At 32.0% G+C, this 20170-nt stretch overlaps 1 protein-coding gene across 4 annotated transcripts in view; it reads left to right on the top strand.

The window, feature by feature from the left end:
• The window catches only part of LOC127735488 (uncharacterized), a 121217-nt gene that overhangs the window by 79581 nt on the left and 21466 nt on the right, over positions 1-20170 (top strand). For all 4 annotated transcript variants that reach the window (XM_052245668.1, XM_052245667.1, XM_052245666.1 and 1 more), the window contains exons 3-6: positions 1420-1547; positions 10703-10793; positions 14769-14881; positions 19507-19612. In XM_052245668.1, coding sequence (XP_052101628.1) covers positions 1420-1547; positions 10703-10793; positions 14769-14881; positions 19507-19612 — 438 coding nt within the window. The remainder of the gene's footprint in view (positions 1-1419; positions 1548-10702; positions 10794-14768; positions 14882-19506; positions 19613-20170) is intronic.

Here is a 20170-nt window from a genome sequence, read left to right as displayed (position 1 = left end):
CTATTTGTTTGCTAGTTCTAGTATGAAATATATTTTAGCTGTTTCTAGAAACATCAAATACTGTGATTTAAATACATATATTATTATAATAGTGTATATCAAAGGGTTCAGTGGTAATACATTTTTATACTCATAATTGATTATTCTTTGTTTGGGTTTTTTTTTGCATTAGAGTTACCTCCCTTACAATGGTTCCATACTACAAAGGAAAGACTGGTATTGTGTTTGATGGTTAATGCTCCAAGGGGGATTCGAAAAGTTTGGGGGGTTCCAATTTTTTTTAAGGGGTTCATATTATTTTCCTCAAATTTTTCGAATTTCTAGTTTTTGAAAAGTTTCAAGAAGAAATCTTCAATTGCACAGTATTGCACATTAGATTTGGAAGATCTTTGACCACATTTATTTTGTGTCAGAAACCTATATTATGTCAAAAATTTGATCACAAACCAAATTCTCATGGTATCAAGCTTGAATATTGTGTCCAAATTTGCCCCAACTGTTCAGGGTTCGACCTCTGCGGTCGTATCAGGCTGCGCTCAGCAAGGCATTTTATTATATCTATATTTATGTTTATATCGGGTTAAATGACCGTCGGCAGCGTTCGGAGGTCACCTCGATGGTTAATTAGATGGCATCTAGACTAAATTACACACGAAATGCTGATACATATTATCGTGTTCATGCATAAATTGTTTATTTTAGACTTTTTAAAATTTGGATATATGTTTTAGTATGTTATAAGTCGAATATGAGAATTTGAGTCAAATCGGTGAACAGCTAATGCCCCTTTAAAGAAAGTAGAGATGAAAAAGATAATTTTCAAAATTATTTAACTTTTTGATTGTTCTAAGGTAGTAAAATAATAGAAAATAATGATATGTATTTGCATTCAATTTGCCATAGTTTTAATCTTTTGACAAATAAAACATAAATTTAAGGAGTATATTGTGAAAGGTGGCAAAAAAAGGGGGAGTTACTCATTTTTTTTTGTCAAACAACTATGAAATACAAAAAATATTTATGACCTTAAGCTAAGGTAATTGTTGTTAATTAACAGTGTGTTTGACACCAAAGCCGTCAAGTGAAGCCATGCATTAATGGGTCACTTAATTTGACAGTTAACACAGCTAGTTGAACTTCCTGTCAAGGAAGAATTAAGAATTTGCCAGTATTTCAAAGGAAAATCACTTATGAAATCATGCAGTCTTAAGGTTCAAGAATCAGGAGAAAACCTGTCATTTTCCGAATTCACAGGTTATTTAACGACCTAGCGGGTATTTAAAAAATCCAGGGTGAGAGGTGAAATTTACGGGTATCACCCGCAGGATACGGGTCAGTTGACAGGTATGCAACTGCTATAAATAAAAACAGCTGCTTCTTGTGAAACTTCTTATTTTCATCTAAAACTTTTATTCATAGAGCATATGAGAACATCAAGAAATGTATAGCACCACATAAAGATGCTTGCGCTGGGGATCCAACACTGGCTGCCATAGCACCTTTAGAGCAGATGTGCAGTGGTGGTTACCTACCAAACATTCCAAATGGTAATTATTCATTCAGTGCTATTGTGATTATTTATATTTATATTTAAAAGATTCATAATTATAAGATTTTTTAATAATTGATTTATCATCTGGTTTTTATACGCCGGTCAAAGACTGGATCTTTTATAGTATACCTGTAGGCCGTCCATCCATAAACACTTTGTATGATAACTCAAATTGGCTTTATTCAGTTCTCATATAAAGTTAACATATTAGAATTAACAACTCCCTTTAGATTTTTTTTTATTTTTGGCTTTGTCATTCTAGAGTTTCAGAACTGTTACCCTTAGATTTAAGGCAATTTTAATACAACCGCAAAATATTTGCAGCCATATAATGGTATGGGGTTGTCGTCATCGTTGTTGTCAACTGAAGACATTTGGTTTCCAGACAATAACTTGAGTATAAGTGAATGGATCTCTATGAAATTGTACCACAAGGTTCCATACCACAAAAGCAATGTTGGGATAATTTTGGGGTTATTGTCCTAACTGTTAAGGAATTAGGGGCTCAAAGGCCATAAGGAAGCACTTGTCTTGTTTCAGGACAATAACTCCCCAGAAATGTCTGATAGCATCACATTTGGCGTAAAAAAAATAAAGTTTTTTTTTCAATGTCATTTGTTGCGTCGTGACGATGCTGTCTTTCCTTTTTAGTCCCCTACCGACGAAGTCGAAGGGGACTTTAGGTTTGCATTCCATCCGTCTGTCTGTCTGTCCATCTGTCAGTCCGGCAAATCAGTTTTCCAGACTTTTTTTCTTCGTGCTTGAAGATATTGATTTGATATTTGGTTTATTGATTTATCATGACAAGTTACAGGTCAAGTTCAATTTTCACGATTTGAGCTTTTCTCTTTGTTCAGATAAAGCCCTTTCCCTAGAATTAAATTTTTGATGAAATACTTATTAATTAGTAGATTTCTGTTCAAAGGGAAAAGTTAGAATTTCGTTCCATTACAATGAATTTGTAACCGGTAGGGGACTATGTATTGCCATGCATTACTCACAGAATGCTCGTTATAATGTACATTTTAATTCAAGTATATGTTATCTGTGTGCAAATGTGTCTATATAGATATAAGAAAATGTGGTATGAGTGCCAATGAGACAACTCTCCATCCAAGTCAAAATTTATAAAAGTAAACCATTATAAGTCACAGTACGGTCTTCAACACGGAGCCTTGGCTCACACCGAACAGTAAGCTATAAAGGGCCCGAAAAATTACTAGTGTAAAACCATTCAAACGGGAAAACCAACGGTCTAATCTATATAAAAAACGAGAAACGAGAACCACTTATGAACCATATCAACAAACGACAACTACTGAACATCAGATTCCTGACTTAGGACAGGTGCAAACAAATGCAGCGGGTTTAAACGTTTTAATGGTACCAAACCTTCACCCTTTTTCTGAAACAATAGTGTAACATCACAACATAGAAAGACACACTATAAAATATCAACTGAAATAGCTTAACTCAATCAAAGGACATATTAACACCAGTGAACATACACTGAACAAATAAATTTGACCTATGATACAATGTAAATACAAAATAAATAAACTAAGGGAAGAATAATAAAAGTAACATGTTATATCGGTATGAAATGTTAAACAATTTAAGAAAAAAACAATATGCTCGAACAAAAATATCAGCCATTTGCAATAACTTTAAACACAGGTAAATGAAAATGATTTTGTTGTTAGGTATACGTGTACAGTTCCAATAGAGAAAGGAAATATTTTTACAAAATAAATAATTTTGATGTTCATAGTACGAAGTGAAAATTTATAGTAATACCAAACACTTATCAAAGCTGGTATATAGACCAGATATAACCCTGAATAACATTAGATAACAAAAAAGCATTACAATTAGTATCAACAGGTCAAATAAATAAGAAAGTACGATTTGAGAGTACTCGCAGTTACTGACAGCTAGTTAAAAGCCAAAACAATTAATAATAAAAAAAATCATGCATCAGAGACTAAAATCAACTAAAACACATCCCAGGGATTTAGTATTTTAACGTCATGGACAGTCAAAGAAGACATGACTAGTGCAATGCCAAAAATAAATGTATCGACAGACAGTAGGATAGTTAGGAGTTTAACCTCTTTATAGATCAAAATGAACGTGGGTGTGTCTTTATACATCCCGTTTGAAAAGAATACAAATTTAGTTATGTTCTATTTTGCTGATGACAAAATCGATATTAGTGCCAATGTAAACTATATTCAAAGATCTAATTACAACATTGGTAAGATAACCTTTACTAATAAGTTTGTTTAAAGGTTCGATGAGTTTTCACGGATCACATAGTGATTTCCGCGCTTTAAGTACAATTTTACCGTAAAATTTAGGATGTGAAATACTGTTTTTAATCAGTTTTCTACAGGTACAGCCAAATTTACTAATCAAATCTTTGTATCTATGAAAGAACTTAGGAAAAGTTTTACGTAATTTATGGTAACGAAATCCCTGACTTAATAATTTACCAGTGATGCATTGATTACGTTCGTTAAAATCTATGACATCACTACACACACGGGCATAACGAACGAGTTGGGATATATAAGCACCGTATGATGGAGCCAAAGGAACATCGCCGTCTAAAAAAGGAAAATTAACAATAGGGAATGAAAAATCGTCTCTTTTGTCGTAAATTTTCGTATGAAGTTTTCCTTTAGAGATTGAAATGTCCAAATCCAGAAAAGGACAACTACTGCTGTTTATGTTAGATATAGTTAAAGTAAGTTCTATTGGGTAAATTTCGGTAGTATATTTAGAGAACTCTGGATTATTTAACGAAAAAATATCATCTAGATAACGGAAGGTATTGTTGAATGTATCAACCAAATGTAACAATGACGTGTCTTTACTGAGTTTTGTCAGAATTTTTAACACTGCAAAAATAATTAATACCATTATTTTCATAAGCTTTATTACAAAAGTTAATAACAAGTTCTTTGATAGTAGTAAGGGAGGTAGTTAGAAGCACTGATAGATTGGTAGTAGAACACTTACTAGATGCGGAGATGAAACGGAATTTAAATGTTTTTTTGTGCAATTTAGGTAACCAGTACATAGTAGGGACTTTCAAATGTTCGGAAGAGGCTTTAAGCTGGGTAGTGGCAGTGATATGCTTGTTTACAATTTGACTCTCTGTGGAGCGTACGGACCTGAATGTAGATGAATTTGTAATTTCGTTTTGGAGAACTTCCGTGTAGTATATGCGTCACACCAACACAACATTATTTGCTGCTTTGTCTGCCGGTACGAACACAAACCGCTTTGCGAATACTTGGAGTTTATTTTTTATTCTGGAAATGGGAATATCATGGACCCTATTACTAATTTCAGAATTTTTTTCAAAATGAGATATACGAATATTAACAGTATTCATAATTTTATTCAAATAACTGTCTGGAGATTTTTTATCAGATTTTTCACGTTTACACCAATTTTTACAGTAGACAGACAGAGCTTCTTTAATGACCTGACGACACTGTTTCCAATCTATTTTAGATAGAGGACGATATTTCGGTCCTTTCTTAAGAAAAGTTATGACCTCACGGTCTTCGACGATGTTGAGGTCTCCTGTAAGGACATGACCATAGGGAACATATCTAAAACTAGATGTTTCACAATCTCAAGTGGAAGGAACATTATTTTCTATATTGACGTCTGATGTAACTGACGTATAATTAAAAATCAAACTTCTGCTGGGTTTTTTTATAAGAATGGTTTTTTTCAGGAACAGAAAATAAATTCTTCCTAGCATAGAATTACCCCTTATGATTTAGATGAAATAAAAATGATAAACCGTAAAAATGCAAAACACTTAGTATTTTACAGTACTGTTACGTATTGTTGGCATAAGTTAGCCTTTGTATACTCAAAATATATTCCAAAATAGGAACATAATTATATCCTTTAATAAATTTTAAAGTGTACCATCGGTAACATTTAAAATTTTCTTAGTTTTTAAAATAAAATTTCCCCTTCTAAATTAAACAATTTACACTTTAACATATGATGTTCTACATTTTCAATCTGATTGCAGTTTGTGCAAAGATTAGAAGCAAGTACTCCAATTCTATTTAGATGGTTATTGAGTCCACTTTATCTTGTTCTCAGTTTAAAAAGTAATCTTTCTTTGTCCCTTGATAATTTGGGAATAGTAATTTGAAAATTAACTTTATAAATGATTTTAATTAATCTCGATCTTTGTTTGCTTCCCAATCTTTTTGCCATGAATTTTTTAGAAATTTTTTGCAAACAGTTTTAATGTCCTCTTTATAATGAGATAAAAAAATCTATTCAGGTATCAAAATTTAGTGCCATTTTGGCTTGTAAGTCTGATATGCTTATTTTAAGAGAGGTCAAAATTAAATGAATATCAGATAAAATTTGATTCTTTACTTTAAAAATAGATGTTTTGATGGCTTGAAGAGACGACAAAGAATCTACAAAAATGACTGTTTTAATAGGTCTAAAATCTTCTAGCCATTATAGATTTGAATAAATTGCCATTAATTCTGACATAAATAAGACTGTGCTGTGCTTGGGAAGAAGGATGCAGTATGTTTAAAATTTCGCTAGTCGGCATCACTTTAATGGTCTTTACTAGTTGAATGCCGGAATTGTGCAACTTTGCAAACAATGCTTCAGAAATGTCATTTGCGGAAGGACTGTTTTGAAGATTATTGTTTGAAAACTCACGGCCTCTTTCATGTTGGCAAAGCAGTAGTCTCCACCTCAAAAACATCCCCAATTGTTGCCTCACTCAAATTTCTGGGAGCAGCTTTCCTTTTTAACCGGATTTTCGAAAGAAAAATCGGTTATTGATTTGGGGATGTACGGAGGGCGGGCAGCTCCCAAACAGTGTCCGTTCATTAACATGAAAACGCTTTGACGAAATTTTTTCAAATTTAGATATTTGGTTTGCTGTGACTAAATAAAGGTCAAGTTCAATTTTCACGATTTTAGCTTTTCTCGTTGTTGAGTTATAGCCCTTTCCCAAGAATTCAATTTTTGATAAAATTCTTATTAATTACTCTATTCTGTTCAAAGGGAAATAACTCATTTTTTTAAAAGATTTTTAAAAGACATTGTATGAATAATAAATGAAATTTTTTTTTTTTTTATTTTTTTCTTTGGTAAATTCTTGGGGTTCTTCGAAATGCTGAATCTAACAATGTACATAGATTTTGGATATTGGACCATAATAGATAAATGTCCAATTTCAAATTTGTCAGGTCTTTGATCACATTCATTTTGTGTCACAAACCTATGCTGTGTCAAATTTTCAATCACAATCCAAATTCAGAGCTGTTTTAAGCTTAAATGTAGTGTCCATACTTGCTCAACTGTTCAGGGTTCGACCTCTGCAGGAAATCCGGTTTACTGTCACTCTGACAGCCTCTTGTTGTTCTTTGCTTTGGCATTTTGAAATAATAAAAAAATATACTATTTTAATTGTTAGTGATGAGATGTGAGTTTTGAACAAGTGGACAATAATACAAGTCATATGGCAGTTGTTTTGAAACATTACAAACACAGTAATATGCAACAAAAGAATTTATCAATTCCTATGGTTAAAGGAAATATATATTGTCCTGTTACTGATCTATTGGAGTATTTACAGTTGTCAAATCATAAACTAGGTCCTCTATTTAGATTGCAGTGTGGAAAGCCTGTTTCATCATTTTACTTTTATTCCTCTTTGAAAAGTTTATTATTATTTGCTGGTTTGGATGCAAATCTTTATAAGGGTCACAGTTTTAGAATTGGGGCTGCAACTTCAGCAGCTGCTAGAGAAGTGCCCTTATCTATGATTCAAAACATGGATAGATGGAGGTCTAATGCCTTTCAGCTTTACATAAGACTTGATAATTTTTGTATGTAGGTAAATAACCTGCTGCCCTCTTGGTAGAAAATATTTGTTATTATTTTGTCAAACATTCTAGACTACCTAACCAGTATAGGCCAACATGTTTTGCTCTACAGTTGTTCGTACATTTAAGTATATTTGGGTAGAGGTCAACATGGCTTTCCATACATTTGTTTAGGAGCCAGCTGAAGGACGCCTCCGGGTGTGGGAGTTTCTCGCTGCATTGAAGCTAGAGGTATAGGGGGAGGGTTGAGATCTCTGGCCTTTGTTAGTCTTGTATCATTTTTAATTTTAGTTTCTTGTGTATAATTTGAAGTTTAGTATGACGTCCATTATCACTGAACTAGTATACATATTTGTTAAGTGGCCAGCTGAAGGACGCCTCCGGGTGCGGGAGTTTCTCGCTGCATTGAAGACCCATTGGTGGCCTTCGGCTGTTGTCTGCTCTATGGTCGGGTTGTTGTCTCTTTGACACATTCCCCATTTCCATTCTCAATTTTATTTGTTTTTCATTCAACATGTCCGATACATTGTGTTTTGTGAAATACTGTTTTTGTTTTTATATTTTAGAATTTCTAAGTGAACATTAAAATGACTATTATTAACTATGTGTTTTTATTTTTACATGTATTTTCGTCTATATAAACCGTAGAGGTCAACATGGCTTGCTCTGCATTTTGATTGTCAGAAATGGTATTTTCCCAATCTTTATATACCTAACAATGATGAACAAGTCATATTTGTCTTCCCCATTTCTGGACAGGGAGTCCTCAGGTTGGGATCCCCTATAGGGATTTATGGCATTTTCTAAACCCCACCTTTGCTTAATGTCATTGTCATTTATTTGCTACTATTAATATTGTTAATATGTCATTCTCAATAAATGATAAATTTTAGAGAAATGACATTTTGCTCAACTTGGGTTGTATTTTAACAGCAAACTTAGCTCAGCCTCCCTATAGGTTTGTTGAACGTCATCTTGAGGAACCTTGGCTGTCAAAAATATGATTTGGTAGTTTAAAACCTTTTTTAATCTTTAATTCTGGAACAACATATACACAGCTTGTGTTACCCTGTGAATCTCTAGACCCATCTGTAAACATTTTATTGTTCATTTAGATTTTGGTCCCTGTTTGAGCTCACCTGGCCTAAAAGGCCAAGTGAGATTTTCTCATCATGTGACGTCTGTCGTTCATTGTTGTAGTCCTTCGTCATCGTCGTTAACTTTTACAAAAATCTTCTCCTCTGAAATGACGGGGCCAAATTTAACCAAACTTAGCCACAATCATCATTAGGGTATCTAGTTAAAAAAATTGTCTGAAGATCCCGCCTTCCAACAAAGATGGCCGGCATGGCTAAAAATAAAACATAGGGGTAAAATGCAAGTTTTGCCTGTTATTTTGTAAACCGCTTTATATAGAGATATTCTAACATGTGCAAATATCTTCAGGATGTTGAGCTCTACTTTTTTTTTTCTATTTAAGTCAAAACTGTCAAACGACTTATTATAGGATTTATTGACCACAAATGACGAATTTTATCATTTTTTAACATTTTTGCCTTTTAGTTTGAAAACTATAATAGATAGAGAGAAACTTTAAAATGCAAAAATGATCAGCAAGACAAGACTTACAAATAAGTTATACATAAAAAATTTCATCAAAAATTGAATTATTGGGGCTTAGGTTATTTAATATGCTGAATCAAATCAGGTATTTAGATTTTTAGTTTTGAGACCTGCTTTCAAATTGTTCCACATTAAGGTCCAAAGGGTCCAAAATTAAACTTCGTTTGATTTCAACAAAAATTGAAATATGGAGTTCTTTGATATGCTTGATCTAATGGTGTATTTAAATTTTGGATTTTGGGTGCCATTTTGAAATTGGTCCATATTGAGGTCCAAAGGGTCCACAATCAAATTTTGTTTGATTTCATCAACATTTAAACATTGAATTCTTAGGGTTCTTTGCTATGCTGAATTTAACATGTATTTAGATTTTGGATATTGGACCATGATAGGTTAAAAGTCCAATTTCAAATTTTCCAATACGAAAACATGGGCTAAGCTTTTTCAGCTTATTTTATTTGGAGACAAGCTCTCACATGTACAATTCTTACTAGATTTTTAGGAAAAACTATATAAATTGAAAAAAAGAAAAGAAAGTTGTTTACTTACCCTTCACTTTCACAGATTTCCACATCATTTTCTATCCTCTCTGGTACCTCCATTGTCTCAAATGCAAATGATGAAATGAATCCTGCAGCACTATTTAAAGGCTATGTAATTTGATACCCAAATGCTCTCAAAAAGTTATATTTCATGAGATAAAGAGGAATGAGTACTATATTACATTTTTTGATAACATAGCAAGTTTCAATAATATTACAGTATTTGGTAATATCATAATATCACAATTTTCAGTAATATAAAAACTGTATTACAGTTTTCTGTAATATTTCAGATTTGTGTAATATTACATTTTAATGTAATATTACTGTTTTCAGTAATTGCTTGGACTGTTATATCAGAGGTTCATATCAGCAATGGCTCGCATAAACTTAAAAGACAGTGTTGATTAACTATTTTTAAAGGAGTTATGCCCCTTTGATATATAAATTTAATTTGTCTGCAAAATTGCACTGTTAGTGCTCTCAAGCCTGCATGTCTTCAGGATTGGTAAGAAATTTATATTGCAGGGTTTATATTAGTTATGTTTTGTTGGAGTTTGAAAATCAGTGCTGATCAATTATTTTTGTGTCCCTTTAAAAAATTTTATGGGAAATTGCATTTTAAGCCCTCTTAAGGCTTCATTTCTTGTCTGAATTTTAGATATTTGAAATCAAAGGTTTATATCAGTTATTCTTGGGTGAGTTTGAAAATTAGTGCTAATCAACTTCCTTTAATGCAATTATATCCCTTTAAAATGTAGTTTACAATGCATATTCCATTTTAATCACTCTGATGCCTATATTTGTTGTTGGATTTTTATGAAATATATATTTTAGATTTATATCAGTAAAGCATTGGAAGTGTTCAATAATCAGTGTTGATCAAGTATTTTTATTATTTGTTATGCCCCTTGGAAATAGAAATTATATGGAAAGTAATATTGTTAGCCATCTCCTGCCTACATTTCTTCTAGGATATTAATAAAAAGGTTTGAAAGATCAAAGGAATATTACTGCCCTCGAACATAAGTGTATTGGCAGGGAATATTAGAATACTGTTCTTTTACTATTCCTTTTTATTATATTAGTTTGTGCAGTTGATGTTTGTGCCATGGGCATGCAGCAATATCAGCCAAAGAGTTCAGGTGAACCTATTGAAGTAACACCAGAGCTTTGTGCGTGAGTAATTATAAACAGCTTGTTGTTCAATACGATACAAAGTGTATGTTTTTAAAAAATGTAAAGAATCCAGTCTGTAAGAATTGTAAAATGTAAAATGTTTAAAATGTAGCTTGAACTAAGTCTAATATAAAGAATCTAGTTTGTCGAGGTTCTGGATTAAAAAGTTTCAGCTAACTTTTGAGTATACTCTAGATGCTAATGATGATATTGTATGATGTGTCTCACAATGAGCAGGAGTACATATAGGTCAACATGACCTAAATGTCATGGTTGAGATAACATGATGAAAAAGATACCATAAAATATAGGATAACCTAATCGTGCATGTCGTTAGAACATGAAAGTATTATATTGACAGGAACTACAGCGATTTATTAGCACTTACTTATAACCCGGGGAGTGCTGTAGAAAAGATCTAGAAACTGTATAATTAGTAAGCTATTCGTTAATTTCCATTTGTGACTATCTGCGATGCCACCATCCTAAATTGACCACAGATACTTACCAATCACATGGTTTATCGAGACAGTTTAACATTGGTTGACCTTTAGGCATAAACAACTTATTAAAACAAGTTGACTGATGCATAAAAAATGAAAATCAACCCAGAATTATTTATTCTACAAAGTTTTAACATAGTGAGTGACAGTATCATATTTTTACAGGGGTTACAGCATATGGACTTGAGTGTGTAGGTAAAGGTAGTATCTTTGGTTTGCTTGCTTGCTAGCTGAACCATGAAATCATTATTAGCTATTAAAAGTACTACCTTGCTTAAGGCGGAGTCAATAGTTAAACAGAGAACCAATGAAAAATAGGGACAGTGTATAAACAAAGTGAAACCAGTTTTACAAGTCAGTTTAAAAATAATTTAATCGATTTGTTCAACAAAAAAACTTTCATATACTTATAATATATGTGTATTGTCGCCCGCACAATGAGTTGCAGTAGACATAGAAATACGGGGCATCCGTCCGTCCGTCTGTTTCTCCGTCCGGTCTTGTTAGCACTCCCACATGTACAATTCTAGCCAGATTTTTATAAACTTATATCATAGGTTTATATCAGCAATGTCTCTGACGAGTTCTTAAAATCAGCGCTGATCAATAATTTTTTAAAGAGTTATGCCCTTGGAAATATTAATAATATGGAAAACTGCATTGTTAGTGCTCTCATGTGTACAAATCTTGCCAGATTTTTATGAAACTTATATTGTAGGTTTATATCAGCGATGTCTCTGACGAGTTAAAAATTAATAGCTGATCAATTATTTTTTAAAGAGTTATGCCCCTTAGAAATATTAATTATATGGAAATTTGCATTGTAAGCGTTCTCACATATACAATTTTTGTCAGATTTTAATCAAATTCATATCAATAGTTTATATCAGCAATGTCACAAACAATTTCGAAAATAATTGCGGATCAAATATTTTTAATGAGTTATGCCCCTTGGAAATATTAAATATATCAAAAATTGCTCTTAAGTCTTCAACTCTCTAAGATAATTTTAAAAAGTTTTAAAAATCAAAAAAACATTTTTTTGAGTTATTGACCTTGAACAGATAAAATATGTGTAATGCGGGGGACATTGGAACTCTGTTGTTTTATATATATAATAAGGATATCATTATCTTTGAATTTGTTATAAATGAACAGACGTAATTGATTGAAATGAAAAATTGACAATTCAAACAGACCTAAAACATGCTTGACACTAGATTTTAAATTTAGATCGAAAAACTATTTTTAAACTGACTTGTCAAACTGGTTTCACTCTGTTTATATACTGCCAGTACTTTTGATTGGTTCTCTGCTATTGACTCTGCCTAAAGGAAGGTAGTAACCTAGCTAATTATTATTTCATGGTTCAGCTAGCAAGCAAGCAAACCAAATATACAACCTTTACCTACACACTCAAGTCCATGTGCTGTAACTTGCAAGGTATTATACCCCTTGCGCCTTTGAGTTAGCGAATCTTATTTTGGAAATAAAGAATATAATCTATAGTCTCAGTAGTTCACAAATAAATGACATCTTCTAATTTGAAACAACAGCCAGGTTATTAAATAGCTCTTGATAGAATTTAAACTGACCTACCTAGTTGCAAGAAAATGTGGAATACCCTTGAAGGCTGATGATTTTTTTTGTGTTGAAAGAAATGCAGATGTTATCTTAATTCATTTAACTGGATGAAAATGTTTTTATTTCCTATATAAATAGATTTTCTCTGTCTGCAATTCTAACTTAAATTCTGTATATTGATTTAAGCACAACTCCATTACGTCAGGCTAATAATCTGGGCAAAATAACAGCTGATATCTCCGGTGGCAAATACATTTTTAGTGTATTCTTAGTTATGTTTACAAAATTAAACATTGTGTTTTAAAAATAACAAAGGATTTGAAAGTTGTATTGAACAACATTTTAAAAATAATAACATTAATTTCTAACATACTCACTGTTATTCTGTGTTACTCCAAATTAATTTCCTTTATTGACAGCATATGCTTCTAATACAAGTTGTGACTTGTCAATAATTTTTTACTAATTCTTTCATTAGATTTTCCAGAATTCAGTATTACCAATAACGTAAATGAGACAGATAGTATGTTACTACATGTATCACAATTGTTATAGATTCAAATGCAGTCATGTCCCAGGACGCCAATTGAACAATTAGTATACTATTGATTTTGATGTAAATCATATATCAGTACGTTGGGGATTTAGAAACTTTGACATGATATTCTCTGCATCAGCATTTCCTTCTGTGGGATATGTTTACTTTGATATTCATAGTCTGATTGTTTCCATACCGTATATGTTCCAAGTCAAAGAAAAAATGTTAATCTATAAAATGAAAAATGAGTGATTGCTCGTTGATATAATATCCAATGGCAAATATTTTGTGCATATATTGATTTAGAACAAATAAGTATTGTATCTCAGATAATTTGGTTAAAAGGAAAAGTTGTGCTTATATCAATGAAACAGATACTTCAATTTAATAATAAACAATATTTCTCGTTTTTTATATAGATTAGACCGTTGGTTTTCCCGTTTGAATGGTTTTACACTAGTAATATTTGGGGCCCTTTATAGCTTACTGTTCGATGTGAGCCAAGGCTCCGTGTGGAAGACCGTACTGTGACCTATAATGGCTTACTTTTATAAATTTTGACTTGGATGGAGAGTTGTCTCATTGGCACTCATACCACATCTTCTTATATCTAAATAGACATCTATATGGGACAAATTAAAATCTTAAAAGAAGGGGACCAAATAAATAACGATACTACTACTGCAGGGTTTCTGCAATGCATAGTAATTACTGAAATTACAAAATGTGTGTCTGACAAGTTATACATGTGACAAATGAAGAGATTATATACAGCCCTTGGATGGTGTAAACTTCCCAAAATGTGTAATGGTGTATGGCATATGGTGCAATGGTAGAAGGTGTATAGTGCTATGGTGTATGGTGTAAGGGGAATGGTGTAATAGTGTAACGTGCGATCGGGAATGGTGTGAATGAATGGTGTACGACATTTAAAACTATGCAAAATATTGATAAGAACTGATTTTTAATTTTATACATTAATTTACAATATTGTGATCAAAATTCGTTTTTTTTTAAATAAATAAATAATTTTGTAGTCGCACGCTTTCTTTGAAATTAAATTGCATTATGGTGTAATGTGTAAGGTGTATGGTGCAAAGGTGTAACGTGTATGGTGTAATGGCACAGGGGGTATGGTGTTAGTGGGATGTTTACACCATCCAAGGACTGTAGACAGTAGAATAATTTCTTGATTTCATACTTCTTGTATAATTAAAATTTTCTGGTTTGGTAAAAGCCTTATATAAAAGTCACATTTATTTACAGAAAAGTGCTCTTGAAAGGCTGAAACTGCAATAAGTAAAACAAAAAATTTACTTACCATTAGTCTTCTATTTAATTTCATTACAGGGCAGCGAGTAAATATAAAACTTGTGTAGAACAGGGAAAGTCTCAATGTCCAGACTCCCAAAGTGTTACAAATGCAGAGATGCTGATAGAATCATACGAAACATTGTGTGGTGGTAAGTACAACCAGAGAGCACACTATGTACAAAAGTATTTTATGCCGAATGCAAGGTCCCATCAATTAGGTTCTTTATAGATTGAAATAAGTTTGAAATATATAAAGAGTTATGTAACTGTTCATTAAAAAAAACTGGCATTTTCATTTTACAATATATAAAATTAAACTTCCTTTGATTTTGAAGATATTTGCTTTGTAATTCAATATTTCTTTGGATTTGAAAGTCAATTAGAATTTTTAAGAAATATGTGACCCACATACCTACAAGTTTATTTAGAAATGATAAATAAAAACTAATATTAAGGATACTTTTATAACTGTTTGAGAAAAGCACCTTTAGGTGTATACATGAATGTCTGTCTGCCAGAAGTCATCTGGCCTTGATCCCTTTTCAGGGTTCCATGATCAATGTTAAATTTCACTCTGAGATCAGATTCTAAATTACTATTAGTAATAGGTCCACCAGATTTGGTCTAGAATTATTGTAAGGTGTTCATGTTTGTCTAAGTGTGTTTACCTATAAACCTTGACCTCATTTTTATGGTTCATCTGACAGAAGTCATCTGACCTTGGCCCCTTATTGGAGGTTCAATGATCAATATCAAATATTAGCAAATGGTGCAGTTCCTCCGAGAAAAATAGGTCAATTCATCAATAGAATATTTGAATATTTGTAAGGTGTGCATAGTCTGTCTAACAACTAAAACCTGACCTTTGCCACATTTTCAAAGTTCAACAATCAAGGTGAAATGCATATAAAAATAAGAAGATGTGGTATGATTGCCAATGAGACAACTATCCACCAGAGGTCAAATGATATTAGCAACTTTAGGTCAGGGCTGGTTTTTCAGTTATTAAGTGTAGTAGGTCAATTATTGTGTAGCCTGTCAATTATTGTGTAGCCTAACAGCAAAGCTGGGGCAAGTTAAGGGGATCACTTCTATCTTCTTTGGTTGTCGTAGTGTGAGTTTCCACTTAACACTTTATGTTAATGTGCATTTGTTAAAAACAGCTGTAACACAATTTGGATTCGTACAATACTCTAATTACTACATACAGACAAATGTGTACTTCTTTAATAGACTTTACATTTTGTTATACATTTGTACAATGATATTTAACATTAGTACATGTATTACTTCAATTATGCTGATACATGTATCCTGCAGCAAATTGATAACCTTGTACAGACCAGGAAGATTCAACAGTATAATAGACTTGGAAAGAAGTAAAAAATGAGATTCTGCCAGGTCTCCCATCCCCTTGTTGGTAGGCAGGAATTCATTCACAACCAGAATTCATACTCATCAAGACAAAAAATATACCACTATACGATTACGTGTCTGTGTGATAATTTGTGAACTTTCGAACAATTCAACATTAGAACTGTTGAAACATTCTTTAAGTTTTATTCAGTAATAAATTCTTATTGTATTCCTAAATCGACTTCGTTATACAGCTTGACAGAATTCATCCGAACACTTATAGATTCTTTTACATGGCATATTGTTGTTCATTCGCTGTTAAAGTTTTTAATCTAAATGACTTAACTATTTCTCCTTATATCAGTTTGTTAATCTACAACTCCCTGAAAAAGGCTTAGCAAATTTCAACCAAACTTTCACATATTTTCCTACAGGTTCTAAATTAGTACACCTGGAAAATTAGCTTATGATCAGAATAATTTTTCTTTTTTCCCATACCAAAACATACACTTCTGCTTTAATGATTTGGAGACAGCAGGCTTTCAATGAAAGGCTCACACCTGAGATTTAGTTCATGAAATCAATTTGTGATATACATGACTGTCTGACGGAGGCAACCTAAATTCATTTTTATGGTTCAAAAATTAGTGTTAAGTCCTCTTACTTATGTCAGTTTCTAAGCTCCTATAACTATTAGGTCAACTATATTCAGTAAGGATCAATGTAAAGTATAAATGTCTGTCTGAAAGGGGTTCCTTGGCCTTCACCTTCATTTAATTTGACTCATTAATTAATATAAAGTTTTCTGTATGCATTTGATATGTCTCTTGTATCAAAGAATGTCAGCATTTAATTCCTTTTTATACATGTGCATCTTTTTTCTAAAAACCAGGCAGGGTCTATTATAATAGTGATACATTGTTAATTATAAAGCAGAGATGTTATGTTTTCATTTCATTTAGTAACTGGTACAATTGAAAAATATGAAATCTGTTATTGTAATTCTCTTTGATCTTAGAAAATATTTGTCCTCAAATATTGTAATTTAATGATTCATCTCCCTTTTGTAACACATTCTATATATTAATATATACTATGCATATGAATTTTATTAGCTCACCTGGCTAACAGGGCCAGTTTGAGCTTTTTCCATCACTTGGCGTCTGTCGTCTTTTTCTGTTGTAGTCATCTGTCGTCGTTATGGAATAACTTTTACAAAGATCATCTACTCTGAAACTACCAGGCCAAATTTAACCAAACTTGAAGACGGTCATCATTGGAATATCTAGTTTTAAAAATGTGTCTGATAACCTATAATGTTCTTTTGTTCTTTAACATTTCAGTTTAGACAGGTTTTACAATATTTAAATGGCATTATTTTGAATTTCAGCTGTAAACCTCCTTAAATCATAGTTAACATTTTTAAACCATAGTTAACATCCTTAAACCATATTTAACAGCCTTTAACCATAGTAAATTCCTTAAACCATTGTTATATTTTTCAACCATAGTTAAAATCCTTAAACCATAGTAAACATCCCTAAACCATAAACATCCTTAAACTATAGTAAATCCTTTAATCATAGTTAACATCCTTAAACCATAGTTAACATTCTTAAACCATAGTAAACATCCTTAAACCATAGTTAACATCCTTATTCATAGTAAACATCCTTAAACCATAGTAAACATCCTTAAACCATACACACCCTTAAACCATAAACATCCTTTAACCATAGTTAACATCCTTAAACCATAGTAAACATCTTTAAACAATAGTTAACATCCTTAAACCATACATTCTTAAACCATAGTAAATATCCTTAAACCATAAACATTCTTAAACCATAGTACATCCTAAAACCATAGTTAACATCCTTAAACCATAGTTAACATCCTTAAACCATAGTAAACATCCTTAAACCATAAACATTCTTAAACCATAGTACATCCTCAAACCATAGTTAACATCCTTAAACCATAGTTAACAAGTTAACATCCTTAAACCATAGTAAGCATCCTTAAACCATAGTTAACATCCTTAAACCATAGTTAACATCCTCATAGTTAACATCCTTTAACCATAGTTAACATCCTTAAACAATAAACATCCTTAAACCATAGTACATCCTTAAACCATAGTTAACATCCTTAAATCATAGTAAACATCCTTAGACCATAGTTAACATCCTTAAACCATAGTAAACATCCTTAAACCATAAACAGCCTTAAACCATAGTTCATCCTTAAACCATAGTTAACATCCTTAAACCATAGTAAACAACCTCAACAATGATATGGTAAAACACACAACTTATCAACTACAAGTTAAACTTAAGGATTTTTTAAGTCGGCATTTGCTACTTCATTTAAGGGGTTAGATCTGGGTTAAGGATGGTAACTAAATTAGCAATGCATTTGTTATAGTCACTTCCATAAATGTTCTTTGATCAATCATGTGAAGCAGAATAAACAGTGTTACTAAGTTAGAAGCTTGGAGTATATTTATGAAAATGGTTGACACGAACATATCAGTGATTTTATTAAAGCTATGACTTAGATCTTCAAGCAACTTTCGGTTCCATCAAAATAATAATGTTTCTGGGTAAGGTTACATGTTTTTCTGTGATTGTTGCCTATGTTAGCTATAGGTAGCACCTTTGAAATTTATATCAGTCTATTTCTGTACAAAGTAGGGTTTATCATATGACTTTGATTGTTAGTCCTAAGTAAGCATGTAATATTTTCCTGGAATAGGATCCCAGTTACAGGATACCAGTCCAGTACCCACTAATGAAGTCCATTAATAAATCCAAAATCTTTTAAAATGGGATATTGTACCAAGATGAAAATTATGTAAAGATGCTTAAAATTGTAGTATATCTAAAGGGTATTCATTAAACTTTCAACTTCTATTAAATTTTAAGTGATTCTGAAATGTATAGGGTGGATGATTGTCTGAGTAAATGGTCCAAATTTTATTTTCGATTTTAACCAGGAAGTTAATAAAATGACCCTATTAATATTCAAAACAGTATTGCTCTTTTAAATGCTGGTCATGACCCTCTAAGAATTCTCCAAGAAACCATGAGGGGCTACTAGTTTGAGAAAGTAACTGGAATTTTGCAGTCTAATATAGGGAATAAAAATCTGCCCTTCAATTTGGATAAAATTGCATTGAAGTAATGGGGGAAATAATTGGGTCCCCGTTCCACCTTTGAAATTTGTATCAGTCTATTTCTGTACAAAGCAGGGTATATCATATGACTTTAATTGTTAGTCCTAAGTAAGCATGTAATATTTACAGTTGTATGCTAATTTCACATGAAGTTTTGATTTGTTTTGCAGCTTATGAAAAAAAGCTTTCATGCATTAATGCACATTTACAGAACTTTATAACTTTTTATATTTCTGTTAGGATGTACTGCTCCTAAATTGATGAAATGTACTCAGATGCTGGGAGATTTGATGACAGAGGATTTTGAAAGATTTCCTACTCATGAGCAAATTAATACAGTTTGTCCGTAAGTATACATTTCTTACAGATTTCATCTGTAAATTGCCATTTGGTATGGCATTAATGAAGAGGTTTCAGTTTTTTGTTATAACCATATCATTAAAATTATGAATTTGAAGGAGATTGATGGTATACATTAATCATGTAAATGAATAAGCAACCAAACAACACAATAAAATAAATAAAAACAAAAAAGACATCAAGTAGTTACTGTAAAACAGAACTTTTGGCAATGGATTGTTTCGCTAATTTTGCAGTTAATATAGAATTGCAACTATTCATTTTCACAAATTTGATCTTTTAGGCAGAATGATTTCAACAAATGTTTTAATTTCTATTCCGATAATAAAAATATGTTTGTTTGTCCATCTCTGACCCATCATTTTAGATGTAGGTAGGTAGGTAGACAAATTAATTTATTTTATTCTCATATAAAGTAATTTGTAAAAATTTGTCAAGATGGAAGATACTAAATAAAATTGAGAATGGAAATGGGGAATGTGTCAAAGAGACAACAACCCGGCCAAACAGCAGAAAACAGCCGACGGCCACCAATGGGTCTTCA

This window comes from Mytilus californianus, unplaced genomic scaffold (genome assembly GCF_021869535.1).
Source record: "Mytilus californianus isolate M0D057914Y unplaced genomic scaffold, xbMytCali1.0.p SCAF_3, whole genome shotgun sequence".
In the NCBI taxonomy this organism is placed as follows: Eukaryota; Metazoa; Mollusca; class Bivalvia; order Mytilida; family Mytilidae; genus Mytilus; species Mytilus californianus.
This window is presented reverse-complemented; position numbering and strand designations above follow the sequence as displayed.